The 20,126-nt window shown below is 55.3% G+C and overlaps 1 protein-coding gene across 3 annotated transcripts in view; it reads right to left on the bottom strand.

Moving 5' to 3' along the window:
- Positions 1-9,156: 9,156 nt before the first annotated feature.
- SLC7A1 (solute carrier family 7 member 1) overlaps positions 9,157-20,126 on the bottom strand; it is a 66,439-nt gene continuing 55,469 nt past the window's right edge. For all 3 annotated transcript variants that reach the window (XM_036251288.1, XM_036251287.1, XM_036251289.1), the window contains exons 6-13: positions 18,900-19,021; positions 18,137-18,359; positions 17,258-17,397; positions 14,046-14,148; positions 11,941-12,158; positions 11,507-11,673; positions 10,785-10,893; positions 9,157-9,275 (exon numbers count right to left, since the gene is read on the bottom strand). In XM_036251288.1, coding sequence (XP_036107181.1) covers positions 9,172-9,275; positions 10,785-10,893; positions 11,507-11,673; positions 11,941-12,158; positions 14,046-14,148; positions 17,258-17,397; positions 18,137-18,359; positions 18,900-19,021 — 1,186 coding nt within the window. In that variant the 3' untranslated portion in view covers positions 9,157-9,171. The remainder of the gene's footprint in view (positions 9,276-10,784; positions 10,894-11,506; positions 11,674-11,940; positions 12,159-14,045; positions 14,149-17,257; positions 17,398-18,136; positions 18,360-18,899; positions 19,022-20,126) is intronic.

Raw genomic sequence — 20,126 nt, 5'->3', positions numbered from 1 at the left:
TTACGAATCTCCTGTCGTGAGTGGCCAGGGAGAGAGTGGGAACCCCTGTGGGTTTACAGCTTTTTGGAGCAGCCCGCTGGGGTTCTGTGGGCGCTTTCTCCAGGCCGGCACGAGCCAGCATTTCCTCAGGACCGGTTTCGAGAGGACAGTCCTTGGGGTTCTGGCGGGATGGTGTTTTTGTGAGCACCTCCTGTGGATCATCTTGTAAACACAAGTTTTGCTTTTTTCCGAAATGGCATCTTGGAATCTGTCATTCCGCAGCCCCCCCTCACCCCCCCCCCCCCGGGAAAGGATGGAAGAGCAAGCCCTTCTGGAGTGAGGGTGAGGATGACCTTGGAGTTGACCACGACCTTCGCCATCCTGCCTTGAGAAAGAAAACGGATGGCGAGATCTGTGCTTTGACTCAGCACGGAGCAGGGAAGCTCCGGCCGGCTGTGTGGTTCGCTCCAATCTGATGCTGCAGATGGTCGGCCCTCCGATAGGACCCTCAGGCCCCACATCATAGCACCGCCCTTTCCGTTTGGTTCCTGCATCCCCATCACTGCATGATGCGCTGGCTCAGGGGTTCTAGCAGGGGCACCCAGAAAAACACCACCTCCGTCCTGGGGGCATGTTCCAAGCAGTGCGAGACCACACACGACCTTCCAGGAACAAGGTGCACTTTCCGCAGGATCAGTGAGCAATGCCACAGCTGACAGTGGTCTCGTCTTAGACCCAGAGGTTCTTCCACACGGAGGGGCCTGTTGAAACCGCCAGCCAGTGGTCGCTGCGACTGGACTGGCATCTGTCTCTGAAATGGTAGAAGTAGAATGTGAAAGGTATTCCTGTAGTGCGTGGAAGGTTAGGAGCATGACACCTAAAGAGAAGTAGTTTTAACAGTTGATTAGTGATGATAACGATGCCTTTGTTTCCTGTTTGTGACAGAGGCCCTGCACTTTCTTCCCTAAGACCCCTGGAGATTATCCTGAGCACAGGCTGTCTTTGAGCGTGACCAAGGCAAGTGGACTCATGCAGGGACACCTGTGGTGGGGAAGAGACAGCCACCGAAGGAAGGAGTCGGCTTGACCAGGGGCCTGCCTGCTTGGCTGGCATGAAGACAGACCTGGTCTGTGTTCCCCACCTGAGTCAAGGTTGGGCTTCCTGGCCTCAGGTCCATCTCGTTCGTTTCTAGCAAATCTCCAAGGGTATTTGCCCGCCCTGGGGACATGCACAGTAGATACCCATCGAAGACACATTAATCTTTTCCTTTCGTGGCTCCGCATGATGCTGTGATACTGAGTGGGGCACTCCATTAGAGTAGGTCATGCCACGTTGACAAAATGCACAGTTATGTCTTCTTTTAGCGGGCACCACCTGCAAACAGTCTCAGCAGTAGCTCAGTTCTCCAAATGAGGAACCAGATGCAGTTACACAGCAACACAGATGCCAGTGCTCCGTCAGGTGCTGCAGGTGTCAGCCTGCTGAAGTCGGAGGTGGAGTGGTGGCAGCACTACCTCGTCCCCTGTCGGGTGGACTGGAGCTCTGCCCTCACCTTGGGCACTGGAGCTCATTCCTACATGCCCTGGCTTCATCGCTTGGTCATGGACACCCATCACGTCTGGCTGTCATCCTGGAACACGAGGGGTGGCAGCCACGGTGCCCCCTGTTGGCAATGCACCCGCACTCCATTAGGACTTGGACCTCTCTCAACGTGGAAGTCCTGTCGTCCACCTCCCAGGCCGGAACTTTCCCACACACAGATGCTGCAGCCCCGCCGGCTTCCGACAAACCACCAACCTCACCAACACTTCCTTGGTATTTGGAAGCTGAGCCTGTGCCCTTCCCCATCCCCCAGACCCCCAGAGCTGGGGCAGGATTCTGGCTGGGTGTCAGGGTGGGGGAGGGGCTGATGGATTGGCACACTGGGTGTGATTGTTCAAATGGGGTCACACAATCCTTACCTGACCCCTACACTTCTGTGTTGCATATTTGTGTTTGAAGCATATTAAAATTGATTTGAGGGAGCTCCTGTGACATGCACTTGATGTAACTCTTGGCCGGGCCAGCTCAGCCTTCAGGGAATTCGGGTGGGATCCAAAGCAGCCGGGGAGGCCTTTGGCAGGCTGGACTTCGTGTCTGTTGACCAGGGTTGGCCCCTGAGTCTCCAGAGCCCTGGCCCTGACTCAGCAGGTCTGAGATCCCCACACCCATGTGTGCAGCCCGGGATCTGCAGCAGCTCGGCGCTGACTTCGCCGAACGAGAGAGCTCTTGTGGGTAACAAATCCCCTCGAGTCACTCCCAGACCTCCGAGGACCTCAGCATCCCCGCTCAGTCACCCACACTTCCAGATGATTGATGGCGACCACCTATGTATTAATGATTCACTTGTCAACCTGCCCCAGCCCCCCTCCACTTTTATAATAACCACCTTCCATTTCTTTTCCCCCACACGTGAGGTCTCGTCTTCACAGACAGAGGAGCAGTTGGTGCCTCGGCACCGGTGTGTGCAGAGAGCGGCTTCCTCCTGTCTGCGGAGAGCTGCCTGCTCCCACAGCTGATCCGCGGCGACACCCCTCATCACTCCTCTGTGCCAAGGAGCCCTGCACAGCCTGCTCTGCCTGCTGGAGGCCTTGGGTCGTCTCAGAGGAAGGAGAGGCTCCTTCCAGCAGTGGTTACAGGCATACCTCGAAGGGGTTGCGGGTTCAATTTCAGACCACAATAAAGCAAACATTGCAATGAAGCAAGTTGTAATCCTTGAGCTAGCGGAAGGTCCTTCCTTCAATTTGTAAAAAACACAACATCTGTGATGTGCGGTCAATCAAAGCACCGCGATAGGAGGTGTGCCTGTACTTCCCACCTGTTTGCACAGCTGGTGGCCTCGGAGTGCAGGCATCGGGCCAGATCTCTGGGGCTGCGCCGTTATCAAGAGTTAGGGTTCTGCCCACTGGAGAGTGTGTGTCAAATGTTTAATACACACACCCCAAAGGCTGATATGCTGTCCTGGTTAAGACAAGGGCAATTAAAGCACTTAGGTTTGCTTAATATCTTTTTTAAGCACTTGGCTTCTCTCAAACCTTTTTGTTTGTTTGTTTTGGTACGTGCCCCTAGTAGGAACCGAACCCGGGACTCTCTGGTCTGCAGGCCGATGCTCCAACCGGCCAGGGCTCAAAACCCTTAAAAACAAAACCAAAAAACATTCCCCTGGGGTTTCTACCAGCCCAGCTCTCTTCTCTATCCACCCCAGAGGGGCTAATTTACCTAAAAGTCTACCAGGTTTTTCCGGTGCAGGCACCACGGGGGGTGGGGTGCTATACAGCTCTAAGCTGGGGTCACCCTGCCGCATGTGACTGAGGGCCCCGCAGCATGCCAGGGCACCCCCTGCATGGACAACCAGCAGGCCACTGCGCTCCCTGCTGCTGTGTGTGGTGGTTTCTGTCTTCCCTGCACCAGACATATAGCCCGGAGCATATGCATCCCCCCTCCCATGACTGCAGACCACGTGTATCTCAGCAGGCACTTGACAAGTAACTTCATTGTGTTTTTACTTTTTTTTTCTGTTTATTGATTTGAGTTGTGGGGGGAGAAGCATGGATTTGTTGTTCCATTTATTTATGCATTCATTGGTTGATTCTTGTATGGGCCCTGACCAGGGATTGAACCCACAACCTTGGTGTATTGGGATGAAGCTCTAACCAACTGGGCCAACTTCATTGTTATAAGGAGTAACATTTTAAAGCATCCATGGGAAAGTGTGACCTGAACCGCTCTCCCTTCCCCAGCTCTGCCTGATTCCCCGGGATTGGGTGCTGCTCATGCCGGGAAGCAGGCCAAAGGGCCCGGCTCAAGCAGAGGTGCTGCCCGTTGGGATCCCTGAGCCTTTTCTCACAGTGCATTTTTTCAATGGCTGTATTGATGGGTTGGTGGACAGGCTCGATCTGTTCAAACAAAACTGTTCCCTTTGAAGAGGGCCGGCAGTGTCACCCCTAGTAGATGTTCTGACCTTGCCAGGCTCTGGAGGCTGAGCCAGGCTGGGCTAGCATGGCTGTTGTGCACAGTGGCCTGCAGTTCCCAGCTGTCGCCTGGTGCACAGCCTTTACTGGACTCCTTGCTATTGCGAATGCCAAGCTGTTGGTACAGCTCTGGATTCACCAGAAACGTATCATGACCACATCGTGCAGGGAGGGTGCTCCAGGCGACTTCCCCTCATGCCTGCAGACTGGATCGCTTCTGCGGACTGGAGAGTGTCCTAATGAGGCTGGAACGCAGCGGAGGGAGGCCGTCGGCTGCATGCCGACCACCAGGTGGCAGTGTGGCGCTGCGGGACCGGCCTTCGCCACGTGCTCAGCCCAGGCTGGTGCTTAGCAGACACGCGCATCCCCTGCCCCCACCGTTGTCCCAGTTCTGGGCTCTCTGGGACCCTCCTGAAGCCAGTCCGTCTATAACTGAGAAGCTGCCCTGAGGGAGCCAGCTGAGGGCGGTGCAATGGACGCCTGCCTGCCCTTGTCCCCAGACACCCTGGGGACGCGCTGGGGACACTTCCACACCCTCCGGTTTGTGGTTAGTTCACCATTTGGCAGACCACCATGCGATGGGCCTCGGCGTCAGCATTCTATTCCCCATGACAAGCTGCCAGCGCCAGGCCAGCTCCCTCCAGCACTGTCATCAGCCCAGAGGACACAAAGGTTAGGCCTTATCTTTCACAAAAGATCTTCCCACAGGATCAGGAATCTTTGCCTGTCAGTGTCTGAGAGCCGAGCCCAATTGGACTGCGTTGGCCTCCCTTGCAAGAAAATCTTCCTTTCTCAGGGGGACAGGGGGTGTGCAGGGGTGTCCTGGTGTGAGGCTGCACCCCACCCAAGTCTGGAGAGCGGGAGGTGGGGAGACGGTGGCCAAGGATCCTAACTCAAGCTGGAGGGGTGCCCTGGTTGTGGGTTTCCCAGCTAATTGTTGGAATAAGGATTTCCACCTGCCTGTGGGGAGCAGGACGACACAAAGAGCAGGGTGCGGGACTCTCCGCGGCACTGCCGCTCTTGGGCCTGGCCGCGAGCTGCTGGGACCGAGATGGACACCGTGCTCGCTGAAGCCACAGCAGGATTTATTAGAACGGAGAAGCATGAGATCATGTACCACAAACAGCCTGGCTTTACCACAGTGTGGCAGGAGTTGTCGATGGACAGTGCTGCCCGTGCGAACGCATACAGAGCAGAGGTTCACATTTTAAAGGCGAAGGACATCGATGCTTGTTCTTAAGATAAAATAAAAACAGGTGGGACCAGCCTGATTTGCAGTTAGCATCAAAAATCTAAATCTAGTATCACAATCGTAAGAAACTATAAGAAAACTATTAGAAAAATAGAGCATCAAACAACCTAAAAATATTTTACAATTTACATAATAAACACAATTCATTGAATAATGGCTCCATGTTCAATGGAAGAAAACGTTTATGGGGAAACCACAGCTCTCAGGCTCAGTAATAAACCGCTCCTCACACCCATCGACGAAAGGCACAACCAAACAGGAAACTTAAATACTTAACTTCTCAAATGGGAGAGTAAGTCCCCAAAGTAAGAGGGTTGCCATCATGAAACACAAGATCCTACACCTTGTTACTAAACGAAGTCCGAGTCCGTCCTCCAGCCCCGCCTGAGCCTGCTGGACTCTCGCCCTGAGAAATCCGACGTCACCGCCAAGCTGCCCGTCTCGCGCGGCCCGCCAGCCGCGGCTCGTTCAGGGGACGCTCCAGGAGGCTCCTTGGCAGCTGTGCCCGAGACCTCTGGCCCGTCCACGTCCTCTTCGAAAGGGAGCGCACCCTCAATGAAGTGATGGGCACAGACTGAATTATAGTGATAAAGGTGAAAGTCAGTTGACATTTTTTCCCCTAAAACTCCATCAGGCATCATCATGGCGATGACGGGATGCAGAGTGCAGCTTCTTACACCACTGGATCGATAAAGCATTTCATTACCAAAAACGTCCACACGAGTCTGTCAAAGTGTACATCCACTCTCCCCGAGGAAGCTTACATACAATACTCTCATTCTGATGGCAAACAGATATGCTTTAAATTACACAGAACACGATACATAGCATATATTTAGTCCCATCGAAGGGAACTAACAGCCCACACGCACGAGTCACACCCCCGCCCCAGCAGTGTGGACGTGCCAGACAGGCTGTCCGCCGGCCGGACACCCGCCACGGGCTGTCTCACGGTGACGGCTCTCACTGTACTAGTAATAGTGGGCGTTCAAATCAGAGAGGACGGGTCCTGGTACAGAGCCAGGCAGAGGTCCCCAAAATGCCAGTGATCTTTCCTGTCATCTGGACAGGGCCTCTGTGAGGTGTGTGCACACTCATCCAAGGAACCCAGCCTCCCGCCCTGACCTCATGGGTCTGTCTCCAATGTCAGGCTAGAGGCCATCCTATGTGGGACAGCAAGACTCAGTCCATTCGGAATGCCTGCTTAGTGGTGGGGTGGAGGGGACACCTGGGAGAACCCATCTTTCAACCCGCACATGTAGCAGAGGAAATGCAATGGCCAAGGGGGAGGGGCCTCATCCAGGTGTGGACACGGCCATGCCAAGGGAGAGGAGAGGGGCAGGGCCATGGGAGCTGGGGCGGCACACTCAGCAAGGGGAGACCTGTGGGGTGCAAAACACACAGCACATGGGACCAGGTAGCTGGCTGCCCCGAACTCGATGGAATAAAAGCAAAGGTGGGGAGAGGTGACGGGTTCTGATGACAGCCTGAATTTAACAGTCCTTCCAAAGCACCTGGAAAAGACGGCTCTATGGCCACTCCCTCTTGGTTTGGGAAAACAAATCCAGCCAAAGTTGGCCGAGGGATGTGAGCAGGCGGGTGGGGCGGGGCACGCGCAGGGCAGAGGTCCTCTCCTGGAGGGTCCCCAGGGGCTCCCATGTGCTCAATGTGAGTTCCGGGAGTGAGGTCAGAAAGACGTGCCCTGGGCCTTCAGAGGCTGGGAGGGCACCGATGCGTCTCCATCCCGAGCCTGTGGGGCTGGAGCACAGAGGAGAGACAAGATCCCCAAAGGCTGTGTCTACATGTGCGGAATTTCTGACATGTGGGAGCATACTGGGTGAGCCACAAACTGACAATCTTATTCTTGTTTGGTGGGAGGGGCACTGTTGATGGGTTTTCCTTTTGCTGGGGGGGGGGGGTGTCTGTGCGTGTGTGTGTATTTCGGGGCAGGATGAGGAGTGTGGTAAGTTTATTCACACTGAGGTCAGCCCCGACACCACCCCTCCGTCACGGCCCTCAGCCACAGCAGAGAACAAAGTACCCAACAAGAGCACAGGACCGTGGGCACTGTGTCCAAGTCCCTCCGGGGCCCTTCCCTACATAAGGCGCTGGCACTGATGGGAGGGTCGGGGCCTCCCCTTAGGCTGAGCCCTGTGCCTCGTGAGCACCTCTGGCTCTGGGGAAGGAAGGGACCCGTCTGCTGGGAGGTTCTCATCCATGGAACAGTTTAGGGGAAACGCACCTTTTCAGTTTGCAGAATGGATGTTGCTACTGAAAAGGTCGGCTGTAATCAGTCTGCTGGGCATTGTCTTGAATGGGAACTACAGCCAGAACGAGAAAGTGAAAAACAGAACTTCTCCTTTGGACCCACTCTCCCTCCAGTGCTTTACGCGGGGAAGTCGGCCACATCGAGCCAACGAACAGCCAAAGCAGACAATCCGAACCCAAACAAAATAAGTTAATATTTATCAAAATAGTTTACAGCACCAAGCTACATGAATTTAAATACCTTTCTTTGGAAATCCAAGCTGTGAGCTCTTGGGATGCTCCGTCTGGGGCCTGAACACCGGCCCAGCCCGCCCTGCCCGCCCTCCTCTGACCACCTAGCCACCTGAAGGTTCAATTCTTCGATCTTTCTCCAAGAGCTTCCGCGGCAGGAGAAAAGACAAGTGCTATCATGCACCAGGCTTCTTTCTACCAGACCTATGCCAAAGCCGGGGGAGAAGAAATGGGAAACTAGCTTCCAAAGCAGCATTTACATCTTCTGTGTTGTCCAAAATGTCCAGCTCCCTCGGCTCCCGCCAACACGGGCCCGGCTGACCCTGGGTCACTACCTGGAAGCAGCCAACAGCGTGTTCTCTGCTTCCATCTGCGAGTGCACGGAGGGGTCGGCGGGGTTACACACCCGTGCGCAAGCCCAGGTACACCAGAGGGCCAGCATACAACCCTCCCTGTCTCGTGTGCGGGCCCCACTCTGAAAACACAGCGCTGGCAGAGGCTAATCATTTCCCAAGGGACCGTGCAGCACCAGCGTGTCTGGTGGAGGGACTCACGGCGATACCTGGACGACTCCTGCTGCTTCACTCCAGAGGGACCGCGAGGACCCGGCACCGCCACCTCAGAACGAGCCGGCGCCTGTCCTGGGGACCTTCACAGACCCAGAGGACAGGGTTTAGTGATGGCAGAGACCCGCGGAAAGGGGTTGGAGCTCTGCCTACTTGAGGCCCATCCTACACCGCGTCACGTTCCAGGTCCTCAGGACACAGCCCTCGGGACGCAGAGCAGCAGGACCAGGCCGAGCCCGAGGGCACGTGCTGCAGGGGCTCCTGTGCGTGCAGCCTCGCTCGAGGGGCGCGGCTGCTCCTCCGCCCTCGGTCCCGCGGTGGGGCGGTGGGGCGGTCGAGGAGGCAAAGCAGAGCCCGGAGGCGAGTGCGGAGGGGCTCACAGTCCTAAGGCCCCTCTGGAAGCAGGAGGAAACCAGTCCTTGTTCCCTTCTCGAGTAAACTGCCGTCGTTCGGCTCGGGGTGGGCCTGTGGGGACACACTATTTTGTGGTACTCATCTCGCGTCTATGGCCGGCGGTCTGGGGCTCAGCAGGGAGATGGCGACAAGTCTGGAGCAGGCACGTCTTGGAGACCAGGGCGGTGCCTGAGGACAGAGCCCGGGGTCGCAGCAGCACGCAGGGAAGGAGCTGCTTCCTTCGTTCAGAGGGAAGTTAGGAGACGAAGTGGCCAGCTACAGCCACGCGGCCTGGGAACGAGCCGTCAGAGGAGACCAGGCCGGGTGAGCCGGGGCTGCAGGGCACCTTCCGCTGCTCCGGGCACCTGTGGTTGTGGGTGGTCCCACTGCACGGGTGGGACAGGAAGGCGCTCTGGGTCCTCTGTGGGCGTCCCTCAGGCCTGCTGTCACCTCGGGGGGACGAGGCCGTGGGTCACTTGCAGTGGTCCAAATTGCCATCAGGAGTCCTTGCTTGGCCAGCGGCCAGGGATGCCTCCTCGCTGTGCCACACCCCGTAGCCAAAGTAGATGGCAAAGCCTGTCGGAGAGCAGAGAGCGTGAGCAGAGCAGGGCCACGGGGGCAGGTGGGGCCCCGGCCCCCAGCCTCTCTTAAAGAAACAGCACGAGCCTGCTACTTGGGCTCAGAAGTCAGAGCATCAGTCCGAGGACCCAAGGGTCTAGGGTTCACTTCCCGGTCAAGGGCACGTACCGAGGTTGCAGGTCCAGCCCCTGGCCCTGGTCCAGGTAGTGTGGGAGGCAATCAGTCAATGTGTCTCTCTCACACGGATGTTTCTCTTTCTCCCTCCCTCTCTCTCTTCCTCCCTCCCTCCCTCCCTTCCTTCCACTCTATCTAAAAATCAATGAAAAAATGTCCTCTGGTGAGGATAAACAACACACACAAAAAAGAAAAAACATGACTTTTCTAACAGGGTCAGCAAAGGTGACCCTCTGGGGAGCCACACACCAGGGAAACTCCCTCCCGAGCAGGGGAAACTGCTCAGCTGGGGGCCCCTGGGAGGGGCATTGGTCCCTCAGCTCCCCCCACGGACCACCTGACTGAGGGGCCTGTGGCCGCCAGAGGGGCAGGACAGAGGCTCCGGCAGCGGTGCTCTCTGCGCCGGGGCGGGGTCTCCATGCTGCCTGCAGCCCCAGCTGCTCCTTTCCTCCCCAGGAACCCGGCCCAGACCAGGGCTGGGCGCCCCCAAGGTCTGTGGCTGGGTCCCGAGATCTGTGCTTCTAACGGACTCCCAGGGGCTGTGACGCACGTGGCCTCGGGCCCTCTTTGTGCTGGGGACGTAAGGAGCCGACTGAAGGAAGGACTCAGCCCCCAAAGGCACAGGAAGCAGCGAACGGCCAGGAGCCGGGAGCCCGCGCCTCCGGCAGGAAGCGCCGAGCCCTGCAGTCTCAAGGAATGGCCACGGCGGCCGGGCGCAGACCGAGCCAGCGGTCTCCCAGAGGCTCTCCTGACCCTGTCTGTCCAGCAGACACAGGCTTGCCCGAGGGTGAGGATCTGCAGAGAACAGGGCGGCCAAGCACCTGGACATGGCACAGCAGCATCTCCCACACTGTGGCAACCCAGGACTGAGCGGCTGGCAGAACCCTGACCCCGAGGTTACTGCTCTTGTCGGGGACACTGAGAGACATCGGCTAAGGCCAGTCCCAGACAGGACCAGCGCCCACAGCCAGGAGAGGTGGAGCCCAGCTTCCCCTGGGTGGGGGACGGACGGACTGATGCTCTGTGGACAGCCGACTCGGCCTTGTTCTCGCTAACTCGAGCTCTTGCCCAGTGACATGACTATTCAGGCAAGAGGCTAAGAACACGAAAAGTACCCAGAAAGGAGGGAGGACCCAGTCACCAGCATCCTTGTTTGAGAGAAAACTGCTGACACCTGTGTTTGCACTGTGTTTGGACATCTGAACCGAGGGAGGTTCAGACACATCAGCCATCAGGCCAGACAGCAGGGACCTGAGTGAGCAGCCGGGGGGGGACCCTCAGGGGACATGTCCCACACGTGCTGGGCACGGCAGAACCAGCGACCTGACCTACCTATCAGCATCCACACCGCAAACCGGACCCATGTGCCTTGGTCCAGCTGCATCATGAGATAGACATTCACAAAGATGCTCAGGACAGGAAGGACCGGCAGGAAGGGCACCTGCAAAGACACAATGTGGCAGCCTCAGCCTGGCGAGGGGGAGACGGAGCTGGCAGCGTCTGCATCACTTAGCAAGCCTACCTGCAAAACATGCCACGCCTGACATGTACGAGGACCGCTTTATATGGGGGAGAGGAAGTGAGTGCCAGCCCCACCCCTGTGCCCCACCCGCCTCCAACTCAACACACCTACATGCGGCAAATGCTAACAGGTGGGAGCTTGGGTCTAGGCAAGTTACTGCCAAGTGAGCCCTATTCTTATCTCCCACTCCTGCTATCTTCCCACCAAAGGAGGGGCTAGCAGGATTCCACTTCACCTCAAAGGTTGAACTATTCTGTTATTTGTATAATCTGAAGTGCAAGCCTTGTCACCTCCAAGGCTTGGTGACGGTGCACGAGCCACCTGGCAGCACTGGTGAGAAGCCCCTGAGGATGAGGTGGTGCCACACCACTGAAGAGCCAGGCCCAGTCCCCAGCAGGCAAGTCTGCACGGCGCCCGCCTTCCCGAGGCTGGACGGCTAGCTCCTCCCGCCAGACACCCAGGCCTAAGGAAGCCCGCACAGAGTCTGTGCCATCCAGTGGTTCCCCGCAGGCCATCGGGCGGAGCTGCTCACCTTAAACGAGAGCTTGGTCTTGCTCTCAGGCTGTCTCCAGATGATGATCGTGACCAATGAGCAGAGGAGGGCAGAGCCAATGAGTATAAAGATTGCCCACAACTCCCCGCTGGCCAGGGCATCCTTCCCATGCACAGCCGCGAGGCAGAAGACAATGATAAGAATTGCTGAGAGAGAGAGAGACAGGGAGTGAGAGATGTATCTCAACCATTTCTCAAGTTTCCAGATATCCTCAGCTCCCCCAAAACTTTTGGAGAGGGGGCTCTATTTCTGTAGGCATCACCCACGGTGAAGACGGAGTCACTGCCAGCTCCGTCCAGCAGCAGGACAGATGTGTCTCCCTTCTGGCACTCACCCCATGCCCAGGGGCGAGAAACCATGCAATGCCAACAAGCAGGACCCCAGACACACTACAGGGAAGGGCAGGCTCTTACCTATTAGGCTGGCTGAAATGTTCACAATTAGCCCAGAGAATCTGGAGGGCTCCATGTTTTTGGGTGAAAGTATGGCTTTCAAAGAAAACTTTTCTGCTTCCGGTAAAAAGCCTGTCTGGGAGTCGCTGGTGCTCACCAATTCATTCTGGTCTACTTGGTCCAGCTCGTCGGTAGTTCTGGCCATCTGGTATACCGTGTTAGGTTGCTCTGGCTGATACCTGCACATGAATGTGACCATCATGATATGCTTTTATTAAGCAAACGAACAAGCAAGAATTCAAGTTCTTGGTAAGCCTTCAAAGGTAAGGCAGGACATAAGGCATCACAGGAACGATGTCTTTGCTGGCAAAGTGGAGACAGAGAGGAGGCCTGGGTCCTCACCTTCTGCTCCTGCTCTGGCAACACCCTCCTTAGTGTCCGTTTTGAGACAACGTGAGCTCTACCATAAACCATCCCGAAGAAATGTCCTGAGATGGTTTCTCTGACTCTGAGAAGTAGCATTAGCCCTTAGAAGCTTAAGATTTTAGGCCACTTCTGCCCTGGCCAGTTTGGCTCAGCAGTTAGAGCATCGGCCTGCGGTCCAGAGAGACCCGGGTTCGGTTCCCGCTAAGGGCATGTACCTTGGTTGCAGTTTGTCCTGGCCCTGGTTGGGTCATGTGAGTGGCAACCACTCGATGTGTCCCTTTCACGTCGATGTTTCTCTCTCTCCCACTCTATCTGAACAAAATATAAAAAAAAAAAAAGATTTTAGGCCACTTCTAACAAAATTAGGCTGCAGGGAGTTAAATGCACAGACAGAAATAGAAGGCAGTACATTAGGGTCCTATTTGGTGTAGAGACCTGGAGAAATGTGTCTGCAGGCTGAGGGCTTTGATATTGTTTGTGAGCCTTAATTGGATCAGTTTATTTTACAACTCCAATGCCTTAGCACAAATAAGTCTACAGAGCTGGATGAAGAACCCAGCCCGTGGCATGATTTCCAAGGTACAAGCTACTTGCGAACGGAGCTGTCCTTTTAAATAAGGCTCCTTATTTTCCGACCCAAAATGAATGCAGCTCAAATCTTTCTACCAGTGTTGAAAAACAGACTGCCTGATGAATTACCCTGCACACAGTCTAAGAGTAGGCATAAAGATATTCACCATATTTTCACTGATTCACTCACACACCATTAGGTCAATGAGGAGAGTGGCAGACCCTGGAGAACATTCTAGCACTGAGCCCTCGGGAAGCAGTAAGTGGCAGGAAGACTAGCAACCTCGTGTGAGCTGATTCTATATACTCCTTGCCAAGGCTCAACCCAGACTTCACACGCGAGCCGCTGAGCACGTTAGAATGGGATTGGTGGTCTTGCAATAGGAATACCTAGAAGGAAACAGGGAGGCTCTGCCAGGGGACCAACATTACGAGTCTTCACGAGCACATGTTCTCAGAATGAATGCCACCTCGGGCCATTTCTGGGACTCGGGACGCAGAGCCTGTCCTTCCAGAGCAAAGGAAAATTGGTGCCCAGAGGTACGCTTTGGAGGGGAGGCCCCGGGGTAGCTGAGACACCACGCCTAAACCCAGGCTGCTTTATTATCGCCAGAACATGGAAAGTGTTCCTGAATGTCAGCCGTAGCCACCCCACCATGTAATGGGACTCCTCTCTCTAGCAGGAGTGCAACATCATAGTCACCTGACTTTCAAAGGTCAACACAGTGACTGAAGTTTCACTGGACTCTCCCAATTCCCACCAGGGCCAGTGCCCAGTCTCCTCTGTCCCAAGAAGCTGGCCCACACTGAAATCATCACCCAAGCCTTCAAAAAAATCTGATCCCAGGACCCAGGCCCAACAGCTGGGCTGAGAACCTGTCTCTATTCTCCCAACATCCAGCCAGAAAAATGAGGGCACATGATAGAGGGAGGTGGGGCCACCCCTCACTCTTTTCAGATATTCTCTATAACTAGGTTCTCAACCACCACATCCCACCCTCTCCTGGGCAGTTCCCAAAGGAGTTATCAACCACCTAAAATTTACAGTGTAGAAACCGTTAATCTGAACTGCTGAGAGGCTAGCAGGGTTCATGTGCATCTGTCGTGGGGCCCAGAAAAGCCATACATACCGTAAGACCAGCACACAGGCAGCTACCAGAGAGTACGCCAGGAGAGTGCCGATGGACATGAGGTCCACCAGGTCCTTCAGGTCAAAGAGGAAGGCCATCACAGCTGGGGGAGACAAACGTCAGGGTTCATGGGTGGCCTCTCACATACCGACAGCCAGAACCACCTCCCACCTGTGATCCAGAGCATACGAGAGGTACTGCCTTTTCCTGCCCCCACACCCTTGGCCCTTACCATGGAAAGAGGCTTCAAGGAAGAAAAGCTCAGGATTAAATCATATACACAGTCCTCAACAGATGGTGACTCTGCAAGCTATCCCTGCACTACAGAGGGAGAAACTAAAGTTCAGACAGGTTGGGAGAGTTCCCTAATGTCACTCAGCTTGTAAGTGGAAAAGTCTGAATTTGAACTAGGTTCTTGTGACTCCGAGTCCAGTGTTTCTTATTCTACATTATGCTGACTCACAGACAAACCATGTATATCTATCCTTCCACCCATCCATCCATCTGTCCATCCATCCACCACCCATCCATCCATCATCTATCCATCCATCATCCATCCATTCATCCATCCATCCACCCGTCCATCCATCCACCCATCCATCCATCCATCATATGTCCATCCATCTACCATCCACCCATCCATACGTCCATCCATCTGTCCATCCATCCACCATCCATCCCTTCATCCATCATCCATCCATCAATCCATCATCTGACCATCTATCCACCATCCATCTATCATCTGTCCATCTATCCACCATCCATCCATCATCTGTCCACCCATCCACCATCCATCCATCATCCATCAATCCATCATCTGTCCATCCATCTATCCACCATCCATCCATCATCTGTCCACCCATGCACCATCCATTCATCCATCCACCATCCACCCACCCATCCACCCACCATCTGTCCATCCATTCATTCATCATCCATCTATTCATCTACCCACCCACCATCCACCCACCCACCCATCCACCCATCCTCCATTCATCCATCACCCATCCATCCATCCATCCATCCATCCTCCACCTGGCACTCACTGAATGTGGCATGCACCACTGAAGAGGTAAGAACGGTCTCTGGCATATCATCCATGACACACGCATCAGCCAGCAGCAGTCATGAGGAAGTGGAGGAGGAAGCGGGTGAGGAGGTGGGTGAGGCTCTTCACCCAGACAGTTGAGCATGGAACACTGTTACCTCCCAAACTATTTCAGTCCCTTCATCATGACCACACTTGAAAAAACAACAACACATGCATGCTTATTTGAAATCCTTTGTACTTTCTGTGAGAGTATCTATACATGTATTTATGTAGTATATCGGTTGTTTCCCATTTAAACAAAAACTTGGCTAGGTCTATTTTGGGGTATTTTCAAATCATTCACAATTGAGACAAGTTAAAACATAAACACAAAACCACTGCTTTTCACAAATACTTCTCAAGTCCCTATAAATCACTGCAACTAAAACAAATTTAAATTGTGAATAAATAATAGGACTTAGGAGCAGGGAGGAACCTTCTGGATAATCAGAACAGTGACCAACTGTACATGCCACAAACACCCGTGTCCCCACTCACAGAGAAAGTGCACACAAATTTCTTCCAGGTGAGGTGATCTGAGAATACCTAATCTTGTTTACACTCCCACCAAATAAAAGGAAAGAGTAAGTCCTTGGTTTGGTGAGTGCACTTTGTGTTCACGTAGAGTCCCACCCCCTTCATCAGCACAGGAAGGACATTACGGCCAGCCCTTAACATGATCAAATGACATGTAAATACTGAAAAAAATCTTCACTGTTTCCAATGCCTTAATCCCTTCAATATATTGGTCGTATTCTGACATGTGGTGTCCTGTAACCTGACCACTGCAATCACTCTCAAGACTGTAGAATTACAGGACAAATTTGGTAAATTATGAAAAACTAGCTTTCTTCCATTATGTAATATTAATCCACAAAAGGAAGCACACTTTGCTCAGGGCATAAATACTACTAATAACAAGTCATTCATTTAAGATGGTCAAACGTCTTACCAACAGCTGTTTGACAGGTCCCCGTGGTACAAACTGTCACACATCCTAACTGACCACAGGGCCCACTGTTCGGCTCACACCCTGGAGGGGCAGCCTCTTTGGCATAAAAACAAACCAGGAACCAAAAGCCAACTTTACACACGGTCTGCATCCTGCCCTCCCCTCTCTGTACCCCTCCTCTGTACAGGGGGATCACACTGCCCCTCTCTGCACCCCAGCTCTGTACAGGGGGATCACGCTGCCCTGGGACCGAGGAATGCAATCACTAACTGGGGACATGTCAACCACAAAAGGGAGGTGGTGCGTATGCAAATAAGGGTCAGCTCCCATTCCTTAACCCAGGGCCACCGGATCATGCAGGCCACACTCTTCAGTCCACTGACCACCTGTCAAAATCACCGTCGTGGTGAGGAGCCTCGTGCTTGGCCAGATGAACCTCCTGTGGGCCTGCCATTACTGACACACTCAGGACAACTGGCTTCATCAGCAGCACCCTCAATACTCCCTGGGCAAGAGGCGGCACTTTTTTTAATTCTCACCTGACGAATGTTTTTTATTGATTCTAAAGAGAGATGAGGGAGTGAGAGAGAAACATTAATAAGCTGCCTCCTGCACATACACCGACTGGGGATCAAACTCACAACCTGGGTATGTGCCCTGACCTAGAATTGAACCCATCACCCTTTGGTGTATGGGACGATGCTTCAACCAACTGGGCCTCACCAGCCAGCACAAGGTGGCACATCTTACACACTGCTAATCATAAGGGACCCTTGTTTCCCAGAGAGTTCTCAAGCTAAGATACAAGGACACTAAATTTCCAGTAATAACACAGTCTCACTTGGCTTGTAAATGCAAGGAGATGTCACCTCACCAAAATCTGCTCAGGGACACACTAAACGAGGAGACTAATGGCCAAGGAGAGGATAATAATAATAATATAAGAATTCAAACTTCTGGGAACTCAGGTACATCCTCTGTAGCACTGGCCTCTCTCTGCCTTTCATTGGAAGGGCAGTTACCCTGCAGCAAACCAGGTTCTAAGGGTAGAAGCCCAATGTTAAAAGGCCAGAAAAACTTCCCCGGGATCACGGTGCCACCCGGATACTTCCCTCGGGCACAGTGATGACTGTTGACACACGGGTGTGTGAAATGAATTCCAAGTCTTACCAGCGATGGCGCCTGAGGTTAACGTGGCAATTATTGGTGTTTTGGTCCTATCGTTGATTTTGGCCAAAAATTTAAATAGCAGTCCGTCTTCAGCCATGGCGTAGATAACCCGAGGCATGGGAAACATGGAGCCCAAGAGGCTGGAGGGAAGGAGAAGGAAAATGCATCAGTCAGACGAGCTCTCCAGGAATCGAGGCACGGGGACCGGAGCAGGCGGCAGCCCCCGAGGGGAGGCAGCCAGAACCCTCCGCCAGGGCCGCCACCCGCCAGCGGAGCGAAGCTCATGGCTGCCCGCGGGATTCCCACATCGACCCCAGAAAAAGACCTACTCTGAGGAAGGGTACAACGGGAAAGTCCTAACCAAGCAGCACAAACCTCGTCATCATTTTTCCAGAAGGGAAATTTTATATTTATTCCTGGGTGTCTCCGGCTGAATCAAACAGAGACTAAAAGCACCCCGCATTCACGAGGACGTCTCTGTGGTAAGGCAAAGGTCCGGCACTGCTCCTGTGGGCTGCTGGGAAACCCGAGGGGCAACGGGCCTCATGGAAAGGCCCTCACTCCCTCTTCGAGGCCGGCTCCACTTTACAGCCAAGCCGAGGCCAAAACGCGGTGCTCAAAGCGCTGGCTGGTCCCGTGGCCAAAGTTGGGGACAAAAAGCCAGTCCTTTGCTGAGCAGATGATGTTACCAAGTGGGCCTCGGGCTCTTCAAGATCAGTACACAGTCGACTTGGGTGATGAGCAATAAGGGAGAAACCAGGACATTGGGGTCGGGGCACTGGCTCCATTTGCAGGGAAAAGAGTAACGTTAAGAGCCCACCTGCCTGCCCGGCTCTATCCGCCCGCCACCGACGTCGTGCCCGGGACCCAAACCCTCACCTGGTGGACAGAGCGCAGAGGGAGCCGATGGCCACCGCGTACTTGGCGCCGTCCCAGCCCACGTGCTTGAAGGCCTCGGGCAGGGGGCTATTCTTGTCCAGGCAGAAGTACGGCATCATGAGTGTGAGGGCAGCCGACACCCCGAAATAGGCGATGAAGCAAATCAGGAGGGAGGCGACGATGCCCACGGGGATGGCCTTCTGGGGGTTCTTGACTTCTTCGCCTAGAGACAGCCAGGACTCAGTCCAGGAAGGCGAGACAGTGAGGCCCCCCCAACCCGGGGTCTGGGCGCCCACAGAGTCTCCCGCAGTGCTCGGCCCGTGGGGCCGGGTCCCCCGGTCCGGAAGCACGCGGTGGCCCTCCGCGGCACAGGCCAGGTGACCGCACACCCAGAGGGTGTCCTTGGCCTGACGTCGTGGTTCCGCCAGGACGAAGGGAGACGCGGGGGCCCGGCGGGCCCGCACTGGAACTCGCCAGCACGGGCATCCGTGCGGCCGGGCCCTCCCGGATGAGGCCCAGACACGGGCCAGGCTCAGCGCGGCCGTCCTCAGCCCACTTAGCGGGGCGCTCAGCACGGGCAGGAGGCAGTTTCCTGTCAGGAACTGCCACTTGGGGAAGGGACAAGGGCGGAGAGATCATCAGGAAGCGGCCATCCACACGTCACCGGTGGAAAGTCCGCGGCCGCACATGCCCACAGGAAGGAAGCAGTGACCGGGGTGAAGGAGGCCGGAGGCCGCGCGGGCGCCGACCGGGGCGGGCGTACCTGTGGTGGCGATGCAGTCAAAGCCCACGAAGGCGTAGAAGCAGGTCGCTGCTCCTGACAGGACACCAGAGAACCCGAAGGGCATGAACCCACCAACACCGGGTGCCCAATCTTTCGTGTCACTAGAAAAGGAGCCACAGCAAAAATCACAACACTGACTTCATGGTCCCCAAGAGAAGCTGTCCCAGAGCCACCACCTGACTATGACCCCTGCCACAGGCCCTCAGCCCACGGTCCCTGACCCCACCACCTGACTATGACCTGCCGCAGGCCCTCAGCACACGGTCCCTGACCCCACCACCTGACTATGACCCCTGCCGCAGGCCCTCAGCACACGGTCCCTGACCCCACCACCTGACTATGACCCCTGCCGCAGGCCCTCAGCCCACGGTCCCTGACCCCACCACCTGACTATGACCCCTGCCGAAGGCCCTCAGCACACAGTCCCTGACCCCACCACCTATGACCGCTGCCGCAGGCCCTCAGCCCACGGTCCCTGACCCCACCTCCTGACTATGACCTGCCGCAGGCCCTCAGCACACGGTCCCTGACCCCACCACCTGACTATGACCCCTGCCGCAGGCCCTCAGCACACGGTCCCTGACCCCACCACCTGACTATGACCCCTGCCGCAGGCCCTCAGCCCACGGTCCCTGACCCCACCACCTGACTATGACCCCTGCCGCAGGCCCTCAGCACACGGTCCCTGACCCTACCACCTGACTATGACCCCTGCCGCAGGCCCTCAGCACACGGTCCCTGACCCCTGCCGCAGCCTCTGTACCAGAATCCTTGGACCACAGGCCTCACTCTGTGGGGCCCAGAGCCAGAAGGGTGCACACTGTGCCCTTTCCAGAAGCAGCTTCTAAATACAGACTTGGGGTGGGGGTGGGTGGAATGAAGGCACTGCCAGGGTGTCCAGCAGGAAAGAGAGAGACCAAGAACTGCTGCCCCCCCAGCCCCCTGAGAAAGAAAGGGGCCAGGCAGTGCAGGGGCCCAGACCAGGAACCAAATGCAGAGTCTCCGTCTCTACGGTGACTCAGGCCTAAGATAAGCATTTCCAAAGACACTGCAAAGTGCTGTTTTGGTCAACAGACGTGCTTCCTAAGCACCATGGACACAAGGGAAACTGCTGGGATGCTTCAAGGGGGTGACGGGTGCCCAGCACCGGGGCGGGGGGGCGGGGGGGCTCATGGGTGGGACTCAGTAGTTTGCTGGTAATGAACT

Source organism: Molossus molossus, unplaced genomic scaffold (assembly GCF_014108415.1).
Source record: "Molossus molossus isolate mMolMol1 unplaced genomic scaffold, mMolMol1.p scaffold_m16_p_10, whole genome shotgun sequence".
NCBI classification, from domain to species: domain Eukaryota; kingdom Metazoa; phylum Chordata; class Mammalia; order Chiroptera; family Molossidae; genus Molossus; species Molossus molossus.
The sequence above is the reverse complement of the archived record's forward strand: the minus strand, read 5'-3'. Positions and strand labels throughout refer to the sequence as shown.